The 21,122-nt window shown below is 53.6% G+C and overlaps 1 protein-coding gene across 11 annotated transcripts in view; it reads left to right on the top strand.

The window, feature by feature from the left end:
* Cux2 (cut like homeobox 2) overlaps positions 1-21,122 on the top strand; it is a 188,404-nt gene that overhangs the window by 154,856 nt on the left and 12,426 nt on the right. For 10 of the 11 annotated variants that reach the window (XM_031337741.1, XM_031337744.1, XM_031337745.1 and 7 more), the window contains 12 exons: positions 4,876-5,010; positions 6,020-6,140; positions 7,085-7,161; positions 7,912-7,978; positions 9,180-9,228; positions 12,323-12,427; positions 14,967-15,158; positions 15,236-15,294; positions 16,859-16,907; positions 16,983-17,085; positions 17,864-18,508; positions 19,066-19,167. In XM_031337741.1, coding sequence (XP_031193601.1) covers positions 4,876-5,010; positions 6,020-6,140; positions 7,085-7,161; positions 7,912-7,978; positions 9,180-9,228; positions 12,323-12,427; positions 14,967-15,158; positions 15,236-15,294; positions 16,859-16,907; positions 16,983-17,085; positions 17,864-18,508; positions 19,066-19,167 — 1,704 coding nt within the window. The remainder of the gene's footprint in view (positions 1-4,875; positions 5,011-6,019; positions 6,141-7,084; positions 7,162-7,911; positions 7,979-9,179; positions 9,229-12,322; positions 12,428-14,966; positions 15,159-15,235; positions 15,295-16,858; positions 16,908-16,982; positions 17,086-17,863; positions 18,509-19,065; positions 19,168-21,122) is intronic. The other variant, XM_031337742.1, reaches the window with a different exon arrangement.

Here is a 21,122-nt window from a genome sequence, read left to right as displayed (position 1 = left end):
TTGAAAAATCTCAGCTAGATCAAAAAGCTCCTGTGTCCCCAGGACCGCTGTCCCACCATCTTCAAGTAGGAAAGGAGAGCAACCCCTCACTTACTGTATCCCTGGCTGAGAGGGGTGGAGGGGCCTTGCCTGGGTGCCAGTGGCCTCTCTGAGCCCCCGCACCCTCATTGGTAACTGGGGCCAGTGGTCATGAGAACCCAGAGAGGCCTTGTTACTGGGACAGCAAGTCTAGGGGGTAGAAATTCTATGCAGGGAGGGGGGAGTTGAGCGAGAATGGAGAGATGAGTAGCCTCCTTTCCTCTGCCCAGGGCTGTTTCTCCAGATACATCCTGTTGACTAGAACGTTCTCCTTCATCACCATGATGGCTCTGCTCACTGTCACCCCCAGATGGGTCTTGTCTGTCTGTCTGTCTGTCTGTCTGTCTGTCTGTCTGTCTGTCTATCCATCCATCCATCCATCCATCCATCCATCCATCTATCTATCTATCAAGCCCATTCTCTCTGACATGCACCCTCTCTCTGATGTGGCCTCATCTGTCTCTTGTCCCACTGTCCCTTCTGAGCGGCAGCTGCAGGAGGCCAGGGTTCTCCTCTCTGTCACCACTCCCATAGCCCAAACCTCCCTCAGTGCCCTGCAGGCCCTGGCAGTGCCTGGCTTGAGGAGGAGCCATGCCTGGCGCTTAGTATGGGATCACCATCCATGACTTGTGGCTGCTGCTATAACAAGCTTGCACCCCACAGTTCCGGAAGTCAGACACCACTGACTCCCTAAGCTACCTTCCCAGCCAATGTCATAGGCAGTATTGGACCTTGAGCCTCCTACTCCAGTCCCTCTGCATTTCATTTAGGGTAGCCTTGAACTCTCTGAATTGGAGGCATGAGGAATTTAATGACCCCCCCTCACAGCCAGTTGTGGCAGTGCACACCTTTAGTCCCAGCAGTTGGAGACAGAGGCAGGCAGATCTCTGAGTTTTAGGTCAGCCTGGTTAACATAGTAAGTTCAAAGACAGCCCAAGTGATGCAGAGAGACCCTGCCTCAATAGATAGATAGATAGATAGATAGATAGATAGATAGATAGATAGATAGATAGACAGACAGACAGACAGACAGACAGACAGACAGGACTTGTTCAGAGTGTCTGGCTCAGGGTCCTGCCCTGGAAATCTACCTTGGGCTAGGATAAGTTTCTGCCCCATTCTTCACCCTGGGGAAATACCATCACCGTGCCTCAGTACTCCATCTGTGCGACGGAGATACAACATTACTTGCCTCCCGTCTTGGCAGTGAGAGTCACAGGCCGGGAGGACTCCATTACAGGCTGGTTTTGAAGGAGGCATGGGAGCACCCCCCAGTGTCTCTCTCCCCCTTTCACTGGGAACTACAAGACCTACAGTGGGTGGAGGAAGTGGCCCAAGAGCTAGCAGCCTTTGGGGGTCCCACCGTCCCCACCTGTGCAGTGGGTTAGAGAGCAACTGGCAAATGAAGTGAGCCAGCGTGTCTCTAGGGGAGCCTTCACTCAAGAGTCCCAGTGTGGAGTTACCTCAGAGCAAGGAAGCTGGACACCATTTCTCCCAGGAAGTGATGGCAGCATGTGGGGTCACCCTCTGCCCCCAGACTTCACAGAACATCACTATAGGCTGACTGACCTCCAGTGAGCACTTGGCTCTTGGGATGGCCATAATGGGCAGCACCTGGCCTTGCTCACTTCTCCAACTCTGACCCTCCAGACTGTGAGGAGTAACTGTGCCGAGCCACACGGGGAGAGGGACTATTCCCACCTTGAGTCACACACCCGTCCCTCCCTGTCTCTTATTCATTTATGTAGGTTGTGCTGAGGATCAAACCCAGAGCCTCATGCGTGCCAGGCAAGCACTATGCCACTGAGCCACACCCCCAGCCTTTTTTTTTTCCTTAGCCAAGAGCCTAGGCTGGCCTTGAACATGCCTCAAGGTTGTTGGCACTCCTGGTTTATGGGGAGCCAGGGTACTCTGAGCACATGAGACAAGTGCTATACCAGCTGAGCCATAGCCCCAGCCTTTCATTTACTAAGTGGCCCAGGCAGGCCTTGAACTTGTAATCCTCATGCCTTAGCCTCCAGAGTAGCTGAGCTGACAGGCCTCACCAGCCAGGCCCAGCTCAGTGTCTTGTTTTTAATCTCCCCATTAATGTCTCCTGAGAAGTAAGACCTGCCCACATTCCTTCTGCCTCTCTGTCAGGGAGGCCCTGGGCAGACACACAAGCCAGCCGGGAACTCCCCAAGGAGGGCAAAGAGGTATCCTTGGCCTCTGTGAACAGCAGGTGACAGGAACTGCCCTGGCATGGTCCTTTGACCCGGCCTCCTGAGCCTCTGATCCCCAAGCTGGAAAGTTCCCCGCTCCTGTGGCCCCCTCAGCCTGTGCTCCCGCCATGTTTATCTAACTTCCCTGACCCCTGCAAACACCCAGTGCCTTTTTTTTTCTTCCTTCCTCAAAAAAAAAACAGGCCACGATAGAAAGCAATTCCTTGAACTTATTAAAAAAATCTAGACTTGTAAATTAATTTGTTCGTGTTGTACAAAGGCAGTGCAGATGGGCCTGTTAGCACGCACACAACAAATAATTAGAGATGAATTTTTAGCCGGCCTGCCTAATGGCTTGCTGGGTTAATTATGTCAATGTATAATTACACCAGCCCGGGGAAGCGTAAAGGCGCACACCCGCTGAGCAGGCCGGGCCTAATGACAGGCGGTGGGGGTGGGGGTGCTGACAGAGGAGAGCCATTGCCAAGTCCCACACACCTGCTCACCTCAGTCCAGCTTCCCTGCCACCTAAGCTAAGGGAAGACAGACAACACAAGGGCCCACCTTGTTCCAGCCAGACCCGAAGGCGCCCCCAGGCAGGCACAGCCCAAGTCTTTTTGCCAGCAAAAATGTATCAAGCTAGGCTTTGTCAGGCTTCAGCCAGGCTCAGTAAGGAGAGGCAAGGAAGGGTGTGATCCCAGCCTCCTTTCCAGGCATCAGTCCACTAAAGGCTGAGGAGAGGGACTTACAGGCAGATGAGGTGTTAGTGGACCTATGAAGGGTGCACAGGGTCTGTTCTTGTCTTTGAAGATGATCTCAATGTGGAGGCCTCCCTGGAGGAGGTAGCATTTGAGCGACCGGGAAGGGTGGGGGAGCATGTTTTCTCCGGCCCTCCTCTGCACAGCCTCTGAGGTCAGGACTGGGGTATCATGAAGAAGGAATAGTTAGTGTTTCTGTATGTTCTAGGGTCGGGGGGGGGGGGCTATGTTGGCCATTTTCTGTGTGCCTCATCACATGACCCACACCGCCCCTGGGTGTTGCCATCTATGGTAAGGCACAGAGAGGAATGGCTGCTTGTCAAAGTGGCACAGGAATCTTGAGAATGAAGTGGCTGAGTCAGTAGGAAAGGGGTTCCAGGGAATGAGAAGGAACTGGGACCTCAGGACCTGTGGTCCAGGACACCTCTCTTAGCATCACGTGCACCTACCAAGGCTGTGTTTGCACACACCAGGACCAGCCACGTTTGTGAGATTACCATCAGAGAGCCAGCGTCACCCCACCGGACTCTCAGAGCCTCAGTTCTTTTCATAGGACAATGGGTTGTTTCCCAGCCAGCCACAGGGAACGGTAGAGCCATTCCTGTGCTAGGATCCATCGTCTGCAAGACGTCTTTCCGCTGGGCTTCTTGAGTGTGATGTGTAAGATGGTGAGGCTGGCCAAGGCTTACATCCCGCCTGGTGTGCGTTTTCTTCTACTTAACTGGGACGTGTCACACAGCCCACAAGGCATCCACCCAGGGGGTGAAGGCTTTCCTGGATATAGGGAGTGAGGGGTATCAGGAGACTACATGGTCAGTTTGAAGACTCCAAGAGGCTAGACAGGTGGGAGCCAGGTCCCACCAGGTGGGGGCACCCTTGCTCGGCTTGGCCCCCTCAGCAGCTCCACTACCTCTGTGTCCCTGGGCATGAAGTCACTATGTGAGGCCTCTTTGTGGGTCTGCCATAATAGTAGATGTCACTTCCATGCCAATTGAGACATTGTGGGGCTAGTGCACGGGGGAGGGGCCAGTCCCTTATTGTCATGGTGGGGAGCATGGCAGTAGGCAGGCATGGTGCTGGAGAAATCGCTGAGAGCTTAACATCTTCACTTATGTGCCACAGACAGAGAATAAGACTGAGCTTGGCGTCTGAGCGTGGTGTTGCACACCTTTAATCCCAGCACTTGGGAGGCAGGAACAGGCAGATCTCTTGAGTTCAAGGCCAGACTGAACTACATAGTAAGTTCCAGTACATAGAGAGGACCTGTCTCAAAACGATAGATAGGTAGATGGATGGATGGACGGATGGACAGATGGACGGACAGGTAGACAGACAAGGACAAGGATAGCATGGGCTTTAGAAACCTCAAAACCTGCCCCTGTTGACACACCTCCTCAACAAGGCCACACCCCTAATCCTTCCCAAACATTTCCACCAACTGGGAACCAAGCATTCAACTATATGGGCCTATGTGGCTCATTCCCATTTAAGCTACCACAGGCAACTCGGCATGTACTGCTCCTGCAGAGAAGCAAGTTAGCTTCCAAGCACCTCAGAAGATGACTAACAACCACCCATAACCCCGACTCCAGGCATTCTGACACCTTTGGCCTCTGAAGCCACCTACACTTATGTATGCATGCACACGCGCGCACACACACACACACACACACACACATTAAAAAAATTAATCTTTAAAATAAGTTTATAAAGAAAGCCAAAGTTACCTGCTTTCTGCAGCCATTAGAGTGACTCCAAGCTTTCTGTGGGAGGGCGTCTTAGCCCCATGGAGCCTCCCCCATGCCCTCCTACTCCTTTCTCTCCCTGTCTCCTTGCAGACCCTGTCCCATCATTTGAGGTGGCGCGGACTTTAGACGACAGACTGCAGTGTCCCAGCTTCGACCCCAGTGGGCAGCGCCTACAAGACCTGCACATCACGTGGAAGAGGTGCCAAGAGTCACCCAGTGCCAGAGGTACTGATGCCACTATGAGATGTTGGAGACAAACCTAGATGTCAGAGCTCCAGTCAAGCCTGAGCTGCCGTGGGGGAGGATGGAGGCGGCCAGAACCTGGGCTTCACGGCCTTGGGTAACGCTGGGTTACGGCACCAGGGCCACAGATGCTGTAGTCTCGGGCCTATCACCTTGTACACATGACATTAAGTCAGAATGGTGCTAACCACCCATGACTAGTTCCAGTACTTGGGAGGTGAGACCAAAGGACCTTGAGCTGAGGACCAGCATGAGCTACATAGACCCTGCCTCAGAAGAAAAAAAAAAAAAGTTTAAATAACAGCTGTATAAGCTGGCAACATGACCACTCCATGGTGTGGTTAAGGGAAAGAGGTCTTTACTGTAGAGACAAGGGAGAGAGTGGTCAGGACAATGAGAAGAGTCCAGAGCAGAGGGAGAAAGTAGTAGAACGCTACCACAGGCAGCTCGGCATGTACTGCTCCTGCAGAGGCATGGGGGGGCGGGTATTTGGCTCACACTTCTACATCATTGTTCATCACCAAAGGAAGTCAGGACAGGAACTCAAGCAGGGCAGGAACCTGAAGGCAAGACCTGATGCAGAGGCCGTGGAGGGGTGCTGTTTACTGGCCTGTCCCCCATGGCTTGCTCAGCCTGCTTTCTTAGAGAACCCAGGACCACCAGTCCAGGAATAGCCCCGCCCACAGGAACCCTCCCCATCAATCACTAATTAGGAAGGTGCCCCACAGGCTCACCTACAGCCCTATATTAGAGAGGCATTTTCTCAATTGAGGCTTCCTCCTCTCAGATGACTCTAGCCTGTTAAGTTGACATAAAAATCAGCCAGCACTCTCTGCGTGCCAGCCTGCAGACCAGTGGGTCCCCGCCTCCACCACTACCACCCCCCCCCCACTCTCTCTAATGATCAATTGAGGAGCTGATCCCAGGGGTCCAAGAAGGCCTTTGCCTGAAGCTGTCCGGATGATGACCGTGGTCCTCCTCTCTTCCACAGAGCAGAACGAGGGGACGTGTCCCACCGGGCACACGCCAGCCAACGGTAACCACCTGCCAGGTCCCGAGGACACCCTTGTGACAGACACCTTGCTGCAGAAGGATGAGGCCGAGAGACAGAAGTGAGGAGGGAGGCAGGGCAGGCTGCTCAGGAAGCCCGCCTGGGGCAGTCACAGGCAGGAGGGAGATGGGAAAGGGTGAGGGACTGTGAGGCCCTACAACTCTCGGCTCACTCTTCAAACCTCAGTTGTCCTGTCTGGGGAATGGGTACATTCATCAGCCTTATCTAGAAGAAAGATAGAGCAGGATTTTGTTGTTGTTTCTGTTGTTGGTTTAGGGTTTTTTTTTTTTTTATATGTATTAAGACACCTATCTGGGGTTACGGGGTCATGGAGTTCTTGTCCTTTGTGGCAATAACAGAACCCAAGCATGGCTCCAGCCCTCTGCTTTCCTTACCTTGGTCTTAAGATGGTCAGAGAGTTACACCAGGCCCACCGGCTTCATCAAGGGCCTTCCCCTTGATGCAAGATGAGTGGATGGTAGCCATCAGCCTCACCCAGAGAGAGTCTGCCAGCACCTAGGCTCACACATAGTGGAGCTGGCAGAAGGAACGGAAATAAAGACAAGCCACATCAATACAATGGTGAAGGGGAGTCCAGCAAAAGCGGGGAGATCCATGGGGTGGTCTTTCTAGTGCACCACAGGGGACGTGGGGAGGGGACAGGCAGTGAGATTCCCGCCAATGGGAAGGTTGTGACTGGCTGAGGAAAGAGGCTGAGCGAAGGCCCTGAGGTAGGAGCCAGCCTGGAGCAGCCAGGAGATGAGAGTGGCCAGAGAGGAGGAAGCCATGAGGGGACAGAAGTAAGATCTGAGTTCAGGGGTTCATTTCCTGTCGGCTGCCAGCTCTGTATATATAACCTTCCTCCAGTGCCACAAGGGCCCCTGAGCGTCCGAGCTCCCGCCACAGGAATGGGAATAAAACCAGGGAGGCTTTGGGGGTGACACCTACCATGGCGGGACCAGGTGGGTCCCAGCACGCAGCCCGAGCAGCCCTGTGTCTCTCCAGGGGCCTCCAAGGAGTCCACGTCACCTTGGCGGCCAGGCTGGGGGAGGCAGAGGAGAAAATCAAGGTGTTACATTCAGGTATGACCCTGGCTCGGGTGGCAGCCCTCAAGTGGCTTGGAGCAGTGTGGGGGTCAGGGGAGGGGGTGGCCAGTGAAACAGTGAACTTGGGGACATAGATCTGGTGTGCCCAAAGATAGAGGGAAGCAAGAAACGGGGTCAGAAGCTGGGATGGAACCAAATAGGGCAAATCTTTGACAGTGGCCTGCACTACCGCCATGGTGGCAGTGTCAGAGTAGTGTGACAAGGGCACCTGGTAGAGCCAGATTGTCAGGAAGGTGGCTACTGTCCCGGGCCACCAGGCAGAGTCTGGTAACCCAGAGTGAGTAGCCTGCCTTTCAGACTTCTCATTGTAAATGACAGGAAGCTGAGGCAGGAGAATTAAGGCTAGCCTGAGCTACCTACTGTGTTCTACACCAGCCTTAGCCATGTTGTGAAACTGTCCCTAAAAACCAAACAAACAAACAAAAAAAAAAAAGACAGTAAAACTGGGATTTTTCGAGAACTCTTAGCGGCGGTTCGCAGACCTGGAACTCCTGGCTTTGTCAGCATGGCTGGCCTCAGAGTGGGTCGAAGCCACAGCCTCTGTTCTCTGCCTTCCCCGGGTTCCAAGAGTACCCTGCCCCAGACAGGAGGGTCCCCCACCTTACCAGTTCTTCAGTCCCTCTCCCACTGAGGCTGCCTCCCAGCTTGGTGGAAGGCAGGGACGAGGGGTTGGGGGAGGGGGTACCACCCAGCTGCCCCTCCTCACCCGGCCTTCACCCCTCCCAGCGCTAAAGGCCACACAGACAGAGCTGCTGGAGCTGAGGAGGAAATACGATGAGGAGGCTGCATCCAAGTAAGTGAGCTGGGGACACCTCCTCCCCCAGTCTGCCCCACACAGGCCACCTCCTTCTGACTCTGAGCAACTCCATTCCTCAGCCCCAGGCATGCACCTGACCCATGGTCCGTTTCTACTCACACACACCCTTGGACCCACCTGAGTGAGGCCACTGGACAGCCTGACCCCCTGACCCTGACCTCTGGTTCTACCAGATGCCCTAGACATTCCTCAACTTCCCAGTACAACCAGTGGAGGTCAAGTGACAGCATCTAAATGACTCAGAGTGCAATCACTTCTTCAGGTTTAAGACATCACTCACTTCATAAATATTTATTGAGCACCTACTGTTTATCTGGTGCTGTGCTGAGACCCTGGGAGGTGGGGAGGACATGAACTCTTCACCCTGTCCTTAAAGCAGATACAGGCAGAAGCAGGCTATGATGAATCAATCCACTCACAGATGCTATTGAGCACTTACTGTGTGCTCACCGACACTACTGAGCACTTACTGTATGTGGGCACTGGGCTGAGCATGAAGCTAGTTTCTCCAAGGGAAGAGCTCCAGGGAGAGAGAGAAAGCAGGGGTGGCCCAGGCAGCCAGCCTCAGCTGACACACTAGGAAGTGCACCTCAGGCAGTACAGACTGTATGTGCCGGCAAAGGCCTCAAGGATGCTCAAAGCAGGATGTGAGCAGTAGTGTCCCCCAGGTCCCAGGGTCCCAGCAAGCTAAGTCCTAAGCCAGCCCAGTGTCACAGTCTGGAGGAAATGGTACAGTGACCCCTTAGGGAGTCACAGCAGGAACATTGTCGGAACAGATCCTTAGAGGGAAGGTGAGGGAATGCCCCAGTTGTAGCTCCCCAGAGATTGGGCCCTGGGCTTCTTGTGCAGGTGTGGTAGGCACTGGCCACCTGACTGGGATTAACACCGTTAACCCCAGCGCTCAGAAGGCAGAGGCAGGTAGATCTCTGCCTTCAAGACCTGCCTGGTCTACAGAGCCAATCCAGGGTAGCCAGGGCTACACAGAGAATCCCTATACCAAAAAGGGGGGTGGGAGTTTTGAGGCCCAGTCCCCAGCCCCCAGCAGTCAGGATTTTTTTTCCACCCAGTGTGTTTTCTCTCTGGGGAGTGTGGAGGGCAGCTTGCATGGCTCTGCCCTGTGGGCAGAGATCCCTGTGGAAGCTGCCAGCCTGCCTCAGGGCCCTTTCCTCTGTCTCAGGGCCGATGAGGTCGGCTTGATCATGACGAACCTGGAGAAGGCCAACCAGGTAAGCAGTAAGCAGAGGTCTCCTGCGGGTGGTGGGGCACTCTGTGGGGGGTGGGAGCCGGGCTGAGGGGGAAGTGGAGCACCCAGCCCAGGGCTGGGTTGGGGGTATTTGGACCCAAACTCTCTTGCCTTGCCAAGCTCCCTGCAGTGCCACAGCTGAGTAACAGCACAGGACGGGCCTACAACCCCTTATGACCGAGTATCTTGTGGGCATAGAGATATCCCTGAAATCAACAGGCCAGTTCTATGGCAAGGCATATTGTCATTTCGCTTGGGTCACTGCAGGAGGCTGTGTGGCAGAGTCCCTCAGATCAAACGCCTTGGGGCCAGCCTCTGTGGGCACAATGCAGGCTACTGACACCTCTTGAGCCTCTGCTCTGGCCCCCATGGGAGCAGTGACCACCCAGGGAAAACAGGACCAGGAGAAGTGATAGTGACTTTCCTGGCTTCTGCTCCTGTGATTGGTTGGAATTTTTTGTTTGTTTTCAAGACCACACTGGTCTTGAACTCCCAGTGTAGCTGAGGGTGACCTTGAACTCCTGATTCTCCTGTCTCCATCTCCCAAGTGCTGGGATTCCCGGTGTGTGCCACCGCATCCTGTTTCTGTTATATAAACTGTGTTACTGATTGGAACCCCGGGCTTCCTTCACGCTAAGCAAATAGTATCAACTGAGCCATTCCTCCAGCCAGCTCCTGTGTAACTGCAGTGATCATTAAATGGCCCCATGCCCGTGTTTGCTACTTTGTGGGTTCTTCTCTCTTCCAACCTCTTCCACCCTTTATTTCCTTTTTTTGTTTGTTTGGGTTTTTTTGTTTGTTTTTTGTTTTGTTTTTCAAGACAGGGTTTCTCTGTGTAGCCCTGACTGTCCTGGAACACACTCTGTAGACCAGGCTGGCCTCGAACTCAGAAATCCACCTGCCTCTGCCTCCCAGGTGCTGGGATTAAAGGTGTGCACCACTACCGCCCGGCCCTTTTCTTTCTTTTAACTCCTTAAGATGAAATAAGAGAGAAAAGAGGCCAGAAAGGAAGAGGCCAATGTTATTGGTAGACTACTTCCTTCTGGTTAGGGGTGTAGAGTTCCTTGGGATAAGTTTGATCTTCACCATCAGGATATCTAAATTCCTCTTGTTTCTTCTTTGCACATGATAACTTAAATTTTGACCAACAGCAAACAACCAACAACCCACCGTACTTCTTGGGGCCATAGCATTATATATATCCTCTGAAAAGTCCCCAGAATTCCAAATGTCACAAAATCACAGAAACTGTCTACAGCTGGCAAAATCATGCCCCTGCTAGAGCACGAGGCAAATCATCGTCAGCTGCTGTGGACAGTCTGAAATAGCCCATATCCTGCACCTGGGGTTAAAATGAAACCATATTCTTACAATACTTCTGTATTTTTCAAAGAAACCAAAATGCCAAAATTGTCAATACGGACCCCCATTTATATCAGTTGCATAGCATTTTTAGTGGTTTTGTTTTTTTGAGAGAGGGTCTCACTGGCTGGCCTAGAATTTGATATGTAGACCAGGCTAGCCTTGAACTCACAGAGCTCTGCCTGCTTCTGCTCCCCCTCTGGGACTAAAAGCACCACTATTGCCCTCCTTATCTTATACTTTTAAATAGGCTATTCACTCACATAGTTCAAAATTCAGAAAAGATGAGTCAGGGCAGATCCAAAGCAGTGCCCTTTGCCCCAGTGACCTGTCTGACCAGTGTCTAGGCTCTCCTTCCAGGGATGTCCATCCATTTACAAACCAACCAGTAGCCCCACATGAGCCTCATGGGCTCTACCTGCCTCTGGTGGATGTCTGTCCTGCACCCTCCAGCACACATTCGCCTAATCCGGGACAGCAGGTTCTGCTTCAAACAGTGGCGAATAAATATTTCAGCTCTGTGAGAACCACATTTTGTGTGCCAAAGAGGCAACTTTGCAACAGCAGCAGGAAAACACTGTGTCCACGAGTGTGCACACCTGCATGCCAATAAAGCTTTATTTATAAGAACAGCTAGTGGGTTATAGATTGCTGAGTCTGCTCTAGCCAGACCACTATAGAGGACTGTTTATAGTTAATGCCTACCTTTCCCCACTCACAACCAACACCTTCATGACTGACCTCCAGCCGACATCATCTCACACTGGCAGGAGCTGATGGATGGGTCTAGTTCCCCTAAGTGGGATTACTGGGCAAGGGTTCTATGCCTTCTGGACATGTAAATGGGGCCAAGCGGATTCTACTTTTGCAGGGTCTAGTCTGGCTGTCCGATGATGGGGCCAATACTGTGTGACCAAACCCCCAGTGGGAGGTGTCTTTGCGAATGACATGGGCTTGAGAAAAGAGATCCTAGCTAGGTATGGTGGCACAAACCTGTGGTAGAGACAGGAGGATCAGGAATTCGGCGACGTATCAAAGTCAAAGCTAGCCCAGCTATAGAAGGCCCTGGAATGAATAACCAAGTAAATACACGATTAGAGTCAAGCCCAACCACAGACTCCATTTACATTGTGCCCTGCTTGCCCTCTGAGCACTAGGGCCTCCTCTGCCGTTTTTAATACCTCCATTTTGTAAAAGGGAAACTGGGGCCTTAGAAAGCCAAGGAACTCACCCAGAGGCTGTGACAGGTGACAGTCGGTGAACTGGGACCACCTCTGCAGATCCACCCCACCACCCCCCACCATCCCGCTCTAGTCTAGGTCCAGAGCCTGAGAATGGATGCAGGCCTAAGTGTGGGACAGAATCACCTGGGGACAGGTGCAGACAATCCCCTCTTACCCTTCCCTCCCTGGCAAAAGGAGTGTTCTCACTTCTGGGGTCTCAGGTACCCCAGCATCACTTAGAGTCATCCCTGGCAGCCTCTATTCAATAATCCCATCTCACCAGGAAAGGTGAGGTGAGGCAGCTCTTCCTTTGTAACCACCCTGGGGCTCAGTGACAGGGCTTCCCAGGTCCCAGCCTGCCTGCATTCAGGACTGTGGGAACCTAGACTCTTGGAGATCCAGGGTGATGCGAGTGTAGGGGTTCCTTGTGTGCTCTCCAGTCCCCTTTCCCCCTACCCACTCTCTCATTTGCTCCCCTCTTTCCTTCCCCAGCGAGCAGAGGCTGCCCAGCGGGAGGTGGAAAGCCTACGGGAGCAGCTGGCATCGGTCAACAGCTCCATTCGCCTGGCTTGCTGTTCCCCCCAGGGACCCAGTGGGGTAAGGATGCACTGGGGATGTGGGGGAAGCAGAGGGAAAGATGGGGGAAGCCCATGTCTATGCACATAGGAAAAGGTGGGTGTCAGTGTGAGGGCTCTGGTGTCAATGTGAGCAGGGACACATGGGTCTCTGCGCACTGAGAGCATTGTTAAGGTCAGCAGAGTAAAGGTTGTATCAACAGGGTCTTGCTGTGTGTGTTCAAACTTCTGTCAACAAAAAGCCCAGTGTCTTGCTTTGCAAGCCTCCCTCACCTTGCCTGGGAATGCCAGAAGTGTTCCCAGGCCTGAGAAGGTTCCACCCATTGCAGGGTGCACCAGGATTTGGACAACAGGGCATTGTGAGTGGTGGCCACCAGAGGGTGCTGTTGAACACTGGTCTCTCACAGCTTGGTGGCCACTTGGGACCTTTCAGCCCTGACCAGGGACTGTAAGAAGGCTCAGGGCTTGTATTTCAGCCCTCAAGTACCAAAACTTACAGGTGACTCCGATGGGACCTGCCCTTTCTGCCAGCCACGTGCTATAAAGAGCCAGTCCCGGCTACTAACCCCGAGGTCACTAAGTGAAATCAATCTATCTTTCTCCTTTTCCTGGCCAGCATCCTCAAGGGTCCTGGGGTCACTGCCTGCCTAAGGACTTTACCCACAACCCACCATTCTGCCCTTATGTCTTGTACACCATTGGTCTCCTTCCCGGGGTTCTGCACACCGGATGGTTAGAGTCACAATTCCTTATTAGTCACAAGTGGCAGCTGTGGTTTCCATCTTCCTTAGCACTCGGGCGCTGATGTCACAGAACTCCTTCAGTTTGCATATTGGATGATGTTTCATCAACCTGTAGCAGTGACAGTGTGCCTGCGCCTGTGCACACTCTGACTGTGCCTCAGTTTCCCTCCCATCCTTACTAGCTTACAAGGTTATAGAGAGAACTGCTTGGCTCGTAGATGGTGCTGGGAAGAGCCAGTGCTTCCGGCCATTACCATGAGCAAAGTCTGGCTCTGCTCATCAGAGTTCATGACCTCTTGCACCCACCAGTGTGTGTTATCTGGTGCGATATGTATCAGTGACTGTGGGTCTTCAATGGCCGAAAAGTTCTTCACTCTTTGTGTGTGTGTGTGTGTGTGTGTGTGTGTGTGTGTGTGTGTGCGCGCGCATGCGCGCGAACTCGCACGAGCCTGAGAATCCAAGACGGTAAATGTGGTTGTATCCCAAGAGTCTTAGGTGATTTACCAGGTGACTGTCCCACAGAAGCATGTCTGGAGAGACAGGGAGCTTTGGCCACCCGGGGAGGAGTCGCCAGTGTTTCTTAATTAACCCCCGAGGAACCTGCAAATGGCTAAAGCAGCCACACTGGAATCCCGGCTGGTTTGGGAGGCAGTTTTTCTGAGCACAACAGTGGCACTTGATGCTAATTAATTTAATGTATTAATGGCATCCGCTTCCTGTTTTAATTGGCATTTATCTCCAAGGAAGAAAGCTGGATTAGTAGTGGTGGGGTTGTTTTTGTGTGTAGAGTTTGTTTTTTTTTTTTTTTTCCTAAGTACTTCTTAGATTGTGTAATAGAGCCTGAGAGCAGCCTGTCCCTTGTCATAGATGGAACGGAGACTCAGGGGCAGTTCCCAAGACCCCAGATGGGTGACAGGCGTGGAACAGATCAGGGGATACCATAGTAACACGGCCTGTGGCTGTGATGTCTGCTCTGGCCCTGAAGGTCAATGGTTTCCTGGATGGGTTATTCCTGTTGGCAACGGACCCAGTACCCCTGCTCTGGCCCTGAAGGTCAATGGTTTCCTGGATGGGTTATCCCGTTGGCAACGGACCCAGTACCCCAAATCTATTTTGGAATTGCCTTTGCTACAGTTCCTTCCCACTTTTACTTCTGTGTGTGTGTATGTGCATATACATGTACCCATGTGGCTACATACATGTATCCGAGTGTTCCTGTGTGTATTGAAGCCAGGGGACAACCTTAGCTGCTCTTGCCCCCCACCCCCAGGCTATCCACCTCATTTTCTGAGATGGGATTTCTCACTGACCTGGGCCTCATTGATTAGCCTAGGCTCACCAGGGAGCTCCAGGGGTCCAGCTGCCTCTGCTTCCACAGCTCTGGATTTATACCTGGAGGCAACCACGCCCAGCTTTTTCCAGAGATGAAATTCAGGCCCCTACTTTACCAACAGACGCTTTATTTTTCCCCTAGGTTTTGGTTTTTGTTTGTTTGTTTGTTTGGGGGCTTTATTTTGTTTTGTGGTTGTGTTTGTTTGAGGCAAGGTCTTACTGTATAGCTGAGGCTGACCTGGAACTTGTAGTCATTCCCCTGCCTTTGACTCCAGGGAACAGAGGTTTTTACCATTACACCCAGCTATGGATGTACTTTTGACAACAAAAGTCTTGAATGAAGCATGGCTTCTGTAAGGAAAACTGTGCAGGCTGCACAACAGAATCAGATCACCATAGGGAAAGTTCTCTTCCACCTGAGGTCCAAGGATGGGGCGTGCCGGGGTTCAGCCCCTCAAAGCCACTCAAAGCCCTCTTTGTCCCCAGGAGAAGGTGAGCTTTGCCCTGTGCTCAGGACCCCGGTTGGAGGCAGCACTGGCCTCCAAGGACAGAGAGATCCTGAGGCTGCTGAAGGATGCACAGCAGCTGCGGCTCTCCCTGCAGGAGCTGGAGGAGGTCTCAGCCAACCAAATCGCCGACCTGGAGCGGCAGCTAGCAGCCAAGTCTGAGGCCATAGAGGCAGGTCCCGGGGTGGCAGGGGCGGTGGTGGGCTGGGAGCATGGGACCAGCTTCATTAAGACCCTTTTGTCTTGCAGAAACTCCAAGAAAAGCTCGAGGCCCAGGCTGACTATGAAGAGATTAAAACAGAGCTGAGGTACCGTACACACTGGCCAGGATTGTTCAGAAATCCAGCTGCACACTCTGGGGTCCACATCTCTGCCAAAACTGGTCTGGTCGGAGCTAGGCGTGGTGATGAATGCTCACTAGTGCAGCACTCAAGAGGCCAAGGCAGGAGGCCTGGCAGCCCAGCCCGGGCCTCCACAAAACGAACTGGTTGTCCTGGTGCTGTGAGAAATGGCCAACATAGGCCATCTTGTAGCTTACGGGTTCCAGTCCATCATCCAGGGAAGCCAAGGCAGGAGGAACCTGGAGGCAGGAGCTGAAGCAGAGGCCATAGAGGAACGGCCTACTGGCTTGCTCCCCATGGTTTGCTCAGCCTGCTTGCTCAGAGCACCCGGACCACTTTGGTTGTGGGTGGCTGGGCATTCCCATTGCAATCATGAAGTCAAGTCCACAGACTCGCCTACAGGCCCGTCTCATGAAGGCATCCTCTCAGGGAAGGTCCCCTTCCCAGAAGACTCAAGCTTGTGTCAGGTTGGCAGAGAAATGAACCAGCACGCTGGTCCTTCTCCATGAAGCTATGGAGATAGTCAGTCACCTTGTTACCATGTGGAAACTGGGGACTCACTCAGCAGCCAGATAAATTCAGGCTGTGGGCATTTAGGGCTCACCAGACCCAGCTCACTGGAACACGTGACTTCAGGCCTGCAATTGGCAGTTTTCAGTTGATGGTTGACCCTTGGTGTCACCAGGGTAGGATGCCTAAGCCCAGACTGTGGTAGTGTCCTCCATGGAACCCAGGCTCAGCCTCCCGTGACTTCATCTTCTCTTCTCCCATGATTCCTAGCACGATGACCACACATCCCACCATTCCTGTGAGGCCACATTAGTACTCAGTGTGCAGCCTGAGGCAAATCCAATTTTTGCATTTTGGAACTTTTTAGAAAAATACGTATTTAATATTTTCTACCTATGTCCAACTGAAAACCACAAGGCAGGGTGGCTCAATGGTAGAGGTCATATGTGGTGTGCAGAAGGCCCCGGGGATCCTTCCCTCTATTTACCACAGAGGAAGGGAAAGGAAGGGGTGAGGGTGTGAGGGAAATCAAGGAGAAAGGCAGAAAGAGGAGACAAAGGGAAAAGCAGGTGGTGGTGCTAGACACCTTCATTCCCAGCACTTGGGAGGCAGAGGCGGGAGATTCAGGAGTTCAAGGCTAGCCTCTACTACATAATGAATTTGAGGCTAGCCTGGGCTACATGAGACCATATGTAAGATGAAATATAGAAAAGGAGAAAGAGCCGGGTGGTGGTGGCGCACACCTTTAATCCCAGCAGTCGGGAAGCAGAGGCAGGTAGATCTCTGTGAGTTCGAGGCCAGCCTTGTCTATAGAGTGAGTTCCAGAATAGCCAGGGCTACACAGAGTCCTGTCTTGGGGAGGAAAAAAAAAAAGGCAAGTATGATATAAGCCCACAGACTCGAGGTCCAAGGTCACCTGGGGAGAGTCCGGAGCAGCAAAGGCATAGGCAGCACCCACCTTGGGTCCTCTCCTTCTGCTGGGGCCCCGCTGACCTCAGGCCCCTCTGTTTTGCTCCGGCAGCATCCTGAGAGCCATGAAGCTGGCGTCCAGCACCTGCAGCCTCCCACAGGTACATACCCCTGCGGCAGTCCCTGTCCCCAAAAGCTGGCTGGCCCCCGAGCCTGCACCAACCATACCTTCTCAGCCTTGCTTCCCCTCTGCTCAGGCGCTGGCCAAGCCTGATGATCCACTGCTCATGGCCACACAGAAGTTCCTGCTGGAGAAGCCTGCACTGCTGGGCAGCCCTGGTAGGGGACCAGAAACACCCCAGGGGCACGTGGGCTGAGGGCTGAGCAAGGCTACCCCTGGACTTCTTCATGCCCCAGGGTCACTGCAGTCCACTAGGCAGAAGAATCCAGACAGGGAAGTGGGCTGAGCACCTGCTGGGTGATGCTTCCCAAATTCAGTGTCACAGGGTCCAAGGCTTCCCTGGACCCTGACTCTAGCTGGATACTGGAGCTTCAATGAGAACTTAGGAGTCAGAAGCTAGAGGGGTCTATATCCCACCCTACAGCCAACCCCAGGGCCTGGCCCACAGCGTAAAATTGCCCTTCTTCCCATAAGTGGCTCAGTGACCTTTTGGCCTTGTCACCCAAGATAGCAGGCTCATTATTTGTCTTTTAAATGGGAAGTGCTGGGTGGCCCTAGTGACTAGGCACAGAGGCATTAGACCCCTGGAGTGACGGTGAGGCCCATTCCTACTTGTTAGGGTAATATTCCCAATGGCAGCAGATGGGTCCCACAAACTAGCATTTGAAGGAAGCCTGAGGAGGTGGGGTTCAGGAATGGAGGGGCAACAGCAGGCATGGGTATTTGTGGCCTCTGAGGCCTATAGCCTTTCCCTCATCCTGCCCCCCCATTACCCCATATCCTCTGTCCCTGCTCTCTCCCTCTCTCTCCCTCTCTCTCCCTCTCTCTTCCTCTCTAACCATCTCTCTCACCTCTGCACATCCCTTCCCTCCATTGCCATTGGCCTCTCTGTACCTCTGTCTGTCTGTCTGTCTGTGCATCCCCCTGGTGTTCTAGAGGAGGACCCCTCAGAGGATGACTCTATCAAGGGCTCACTGGGCATGGAGCCCCCCTACCCTCCTCAGCTTCCACCTCCGCCAGGCCCTGAAGACCCGCTGTCTCCAAGCCCTCCTCAGCCCCTACTGGGCCCCAGTCTGGGTCCTGATGGGCCAAGGACTTTCTCCATGTCCCCCTTCCCCAGCCTGGCACCAGGGGAGAGGCTGGCTGGGGACTCACTGCTGTCCAAGCATATGATGGGCCCAGCTGCCTTCAAAGGGGAAACGGGCAACCTGCTGGCATTCCCACCGGCTTTCTATGGCGGTGCCAAGGCTCCAACGGCTCCTGCTGCCTCCATGCCCGGTCCTGAGCTTACGGGGGCCCCGGAGCCTGTGGATGGGGCAGGGCCAGAGGAGGAACAGCTGGACACGGCCGAGATCGCCTTCCAGGTAAAGGAGCAACTGCTGAAGCACAACATTGGCCAGCGTGTGTTTGGCCACTACGTTCTGGGACTGTCACAGGGCTCGGTGAGTGAGATCCTGGCACGGCCCAAGCCTTGGCGCAAGCTCACGGTGAAGGGCAAGGAGCCTTTCATCAAGATGAAGCAGTTCCTGTCGGATGAGCAGAATGTGCTGGCCCTGCGCACCATCCAGGTGAGGCAGCGAGGTGAGCCACTGAGAAGCCCCACCACTACCATCCAGAGTCGTGGTGACCCGGGGTGGGTGAGCTACCACCCTGTGCCTTGGTTTCCCCGTTTGGAGGGAAAGACTGGTGACCTTGCTCCCTCCTGCGCTAGGCCGCTCCCCCCTCACTCTGCAGCCCATTCTGGGAAGCTAAGCTCTGGACCAGTTTCTCAGCTCCCCCTCCCCTGGGGGAGGGCCTAAAAGGGCCCAGAGCTCTGACCACTACACCTGGAACGGCCGAACTGCTCAAGAAGTGTCTGCTGTTGCCATAATCATCCTGGTCCACTACTGTTAAGTCAGGGTCATGATACTGTTAACGTGGCTCAGCGCTAACCACTGACCTAGCATTCACAGGACCCTAGTTCCAGCCCCAGCCCCAAAGCTGGAGTCACTACACCACCTACCATTTGTCATTCCCCCACCCCTCAGAACAATCTGGTCCATACCCTCCTGCCCACTTCTAGGGCCTGACCCTGCCCCCTGCAGGCCCGACCCCCCCCTGCAGGACCCACAGCCGCCATCTTCGTGCCCCACCCCCAGGCAGCATCACCCCGAGAATCCGCACACCTGAGACAGGCTCAGACGACGCCATCAAGAGTATCCTGGAGCAGGCTAAGAAGGAGATTGAGTCTCAGAAGGGAGGTACGTATGCCCTTAGCCCGTGACCTCTGACCCTTGTCTGCACTACCTCTGTTATCCCAGGATGTTCCAAGGCCACTTGTAACCTCCAGGGCCCCAGAAGGGCCTGCCTGGAACACAAACACAAGTATGCCACTGCTCAGCTGTCTCCCATGCCTCACTACTGCCCCCACAACTGGGCTGCTCAGCAAGACATCCAGGCCTTGAGTCTCCACACCTCTCCCAGAACTCTGTGATCCCAGCCCACGACTGGACCCTGAGACTATCCCCTTACCCAGGACATCTAGCCAAGTCCCACTCTCTTATGTGTCACCTCCTCCAGGAAGCCCCCCACCCTATCCTGACAAGCTGGTACGCTTCCCTCTCTGACCTACAGAACAAGATAGCAGGACTGGCCACAAACCCTGGTTCAGCTGTTCATTAGCTGTGTGGCCCTGTACTGATGACTTGGCCTCTCTGTGCATCCCTCTTCTCATCTTAAAGATAGGAATGATACTAACTCTCCTTTCTGAAGGCTGTGGGAGGATCGCTCAAGCTCAGCGCTCACCAGCCAGGGGCAGGTACACAGAAGATCGTGGGCAGAGCCTTAGAATCAAAACTACCTTCTTTGTTGTGATCCTAAAATTAATGGCTCTGGCTGTGTGGCTGTCCCTGCCACTGTCTTGGGGACTTCTATGGCCAGGCTCAAGTTGCACATTTACACCCTGCAGTGTGGACTGGCTGCCTGGGATCCTGGGATGCTGGGCTCAGTCCTCCCGCCCCACTGTGCGGTGTCTGCTGCCCTCTGCTGGCGGATCAGTACAGGTGTGCCAGCTGCAGAGTCCTATAAGGAAAATATCACTGACTGGCCTTCTGTGGAGACCCCCTCTCTGTCCCTGGGAGAGGCCACAGGACAGGGGACATGCCCAGCAGGAGTTTACACTGCCCTACCAGCTAATCCTCTGAACCAGTCATTCCTGGTTTTTTTGAGACAGGGTTTCTCTGTGTAGCCCTGGCTATCCTGGAACTCACTCTGTAGACCAGGCTGGCTTCGAACTCAGAAATCCGCCTGCCTCTGCCTCCCAAGTGCTAGGACTAAAGGTGTGCGCCACCACTGCCCGGCATGACTTTTTTTTTTAAAGATAGAGTTTCTTGTGTAGCTTTGGCTGTCCAGGAACTTTCTCTGGAGACCAGGCTGGCCTTGAACTCAAAGAGATCTGCCTTAGTCTTTCTTACTGGGACACCTTAGCCTCCCAATTGCTGGGATTAAAGGTGTGCACCACCACCACCACCACCGCCACCGCCCGGCTCCTACCGAATGCTTGTCAGGGGCTATAGATGTGGGTGAAGCATCGTAGCCAGGCCTTGAGTTTAATTACACAGACACTGGGTGTCTGACATTCTCAGTGCTTCCCCCAGGGCCAGAAACAGACAGGGAAGTGTTAAAGTCAGCAGCAGGGCTGAAGGGAATGTTCACACTCAGTACTAAGCTGCAAGGATGTGGCCACACCCCCTCGACTTCCGCCCCCATAGGCTCCAAACCGCTGGGAAGGGCAAGCACAGGGCACTAGGCATCCGCCAGGATGAAGGGGGGATGTGTGCCTGACTGCCAGCTCCAGGTGTGTTCTTGATAGAACCAAAGGAAATGTCCAGGGTGGGGGTGGGCAGGCATTTATACAAGCTGCTCATAGCAACGATAGGCTAGTCGGTGGTGGTGGTGGTGCATGCCTTTACTCTCAGCACTCAGGAGGCAGAGGCAGGTGGATCCCTGAGTTCAAGGCCAGCCTGGTCTAAAGAGGGAGTTCTAGGACAATCAGGGCTACCTAGAGAAGCCCTGTCTGAAAAAAAAAAACAAAAAAAAAAAAAAACAAGAAATGAACAACAAAACCAGCAACTGGCTGCAAATGACCTAAGTGCCCAGCAGCACTCCAGGGGATTGGGTGGGGAGCAGGTGTAACCTCCTCAGAGACCCATGTGGC

This window comes from Mastomys coucha, unplaced genomic scaffold (genome assembly GCF_008632895.1).
Source record: "Mastomys coucha isolate ucsf_1 unplaced genomic scaffold, UCSF_Mcou_1 pScaffold22, whole genome shotgun sequence".
NCBI lineage: Eukaryota > Metazoa > Chordata > Mammalia > Rodentia > Muridae > Mastomys > Mastomys coucha.
Note: the sequence above shows the minus strand (reverse complement) of the source record. Positions and strands in the feature narration are given on the sequence as shown.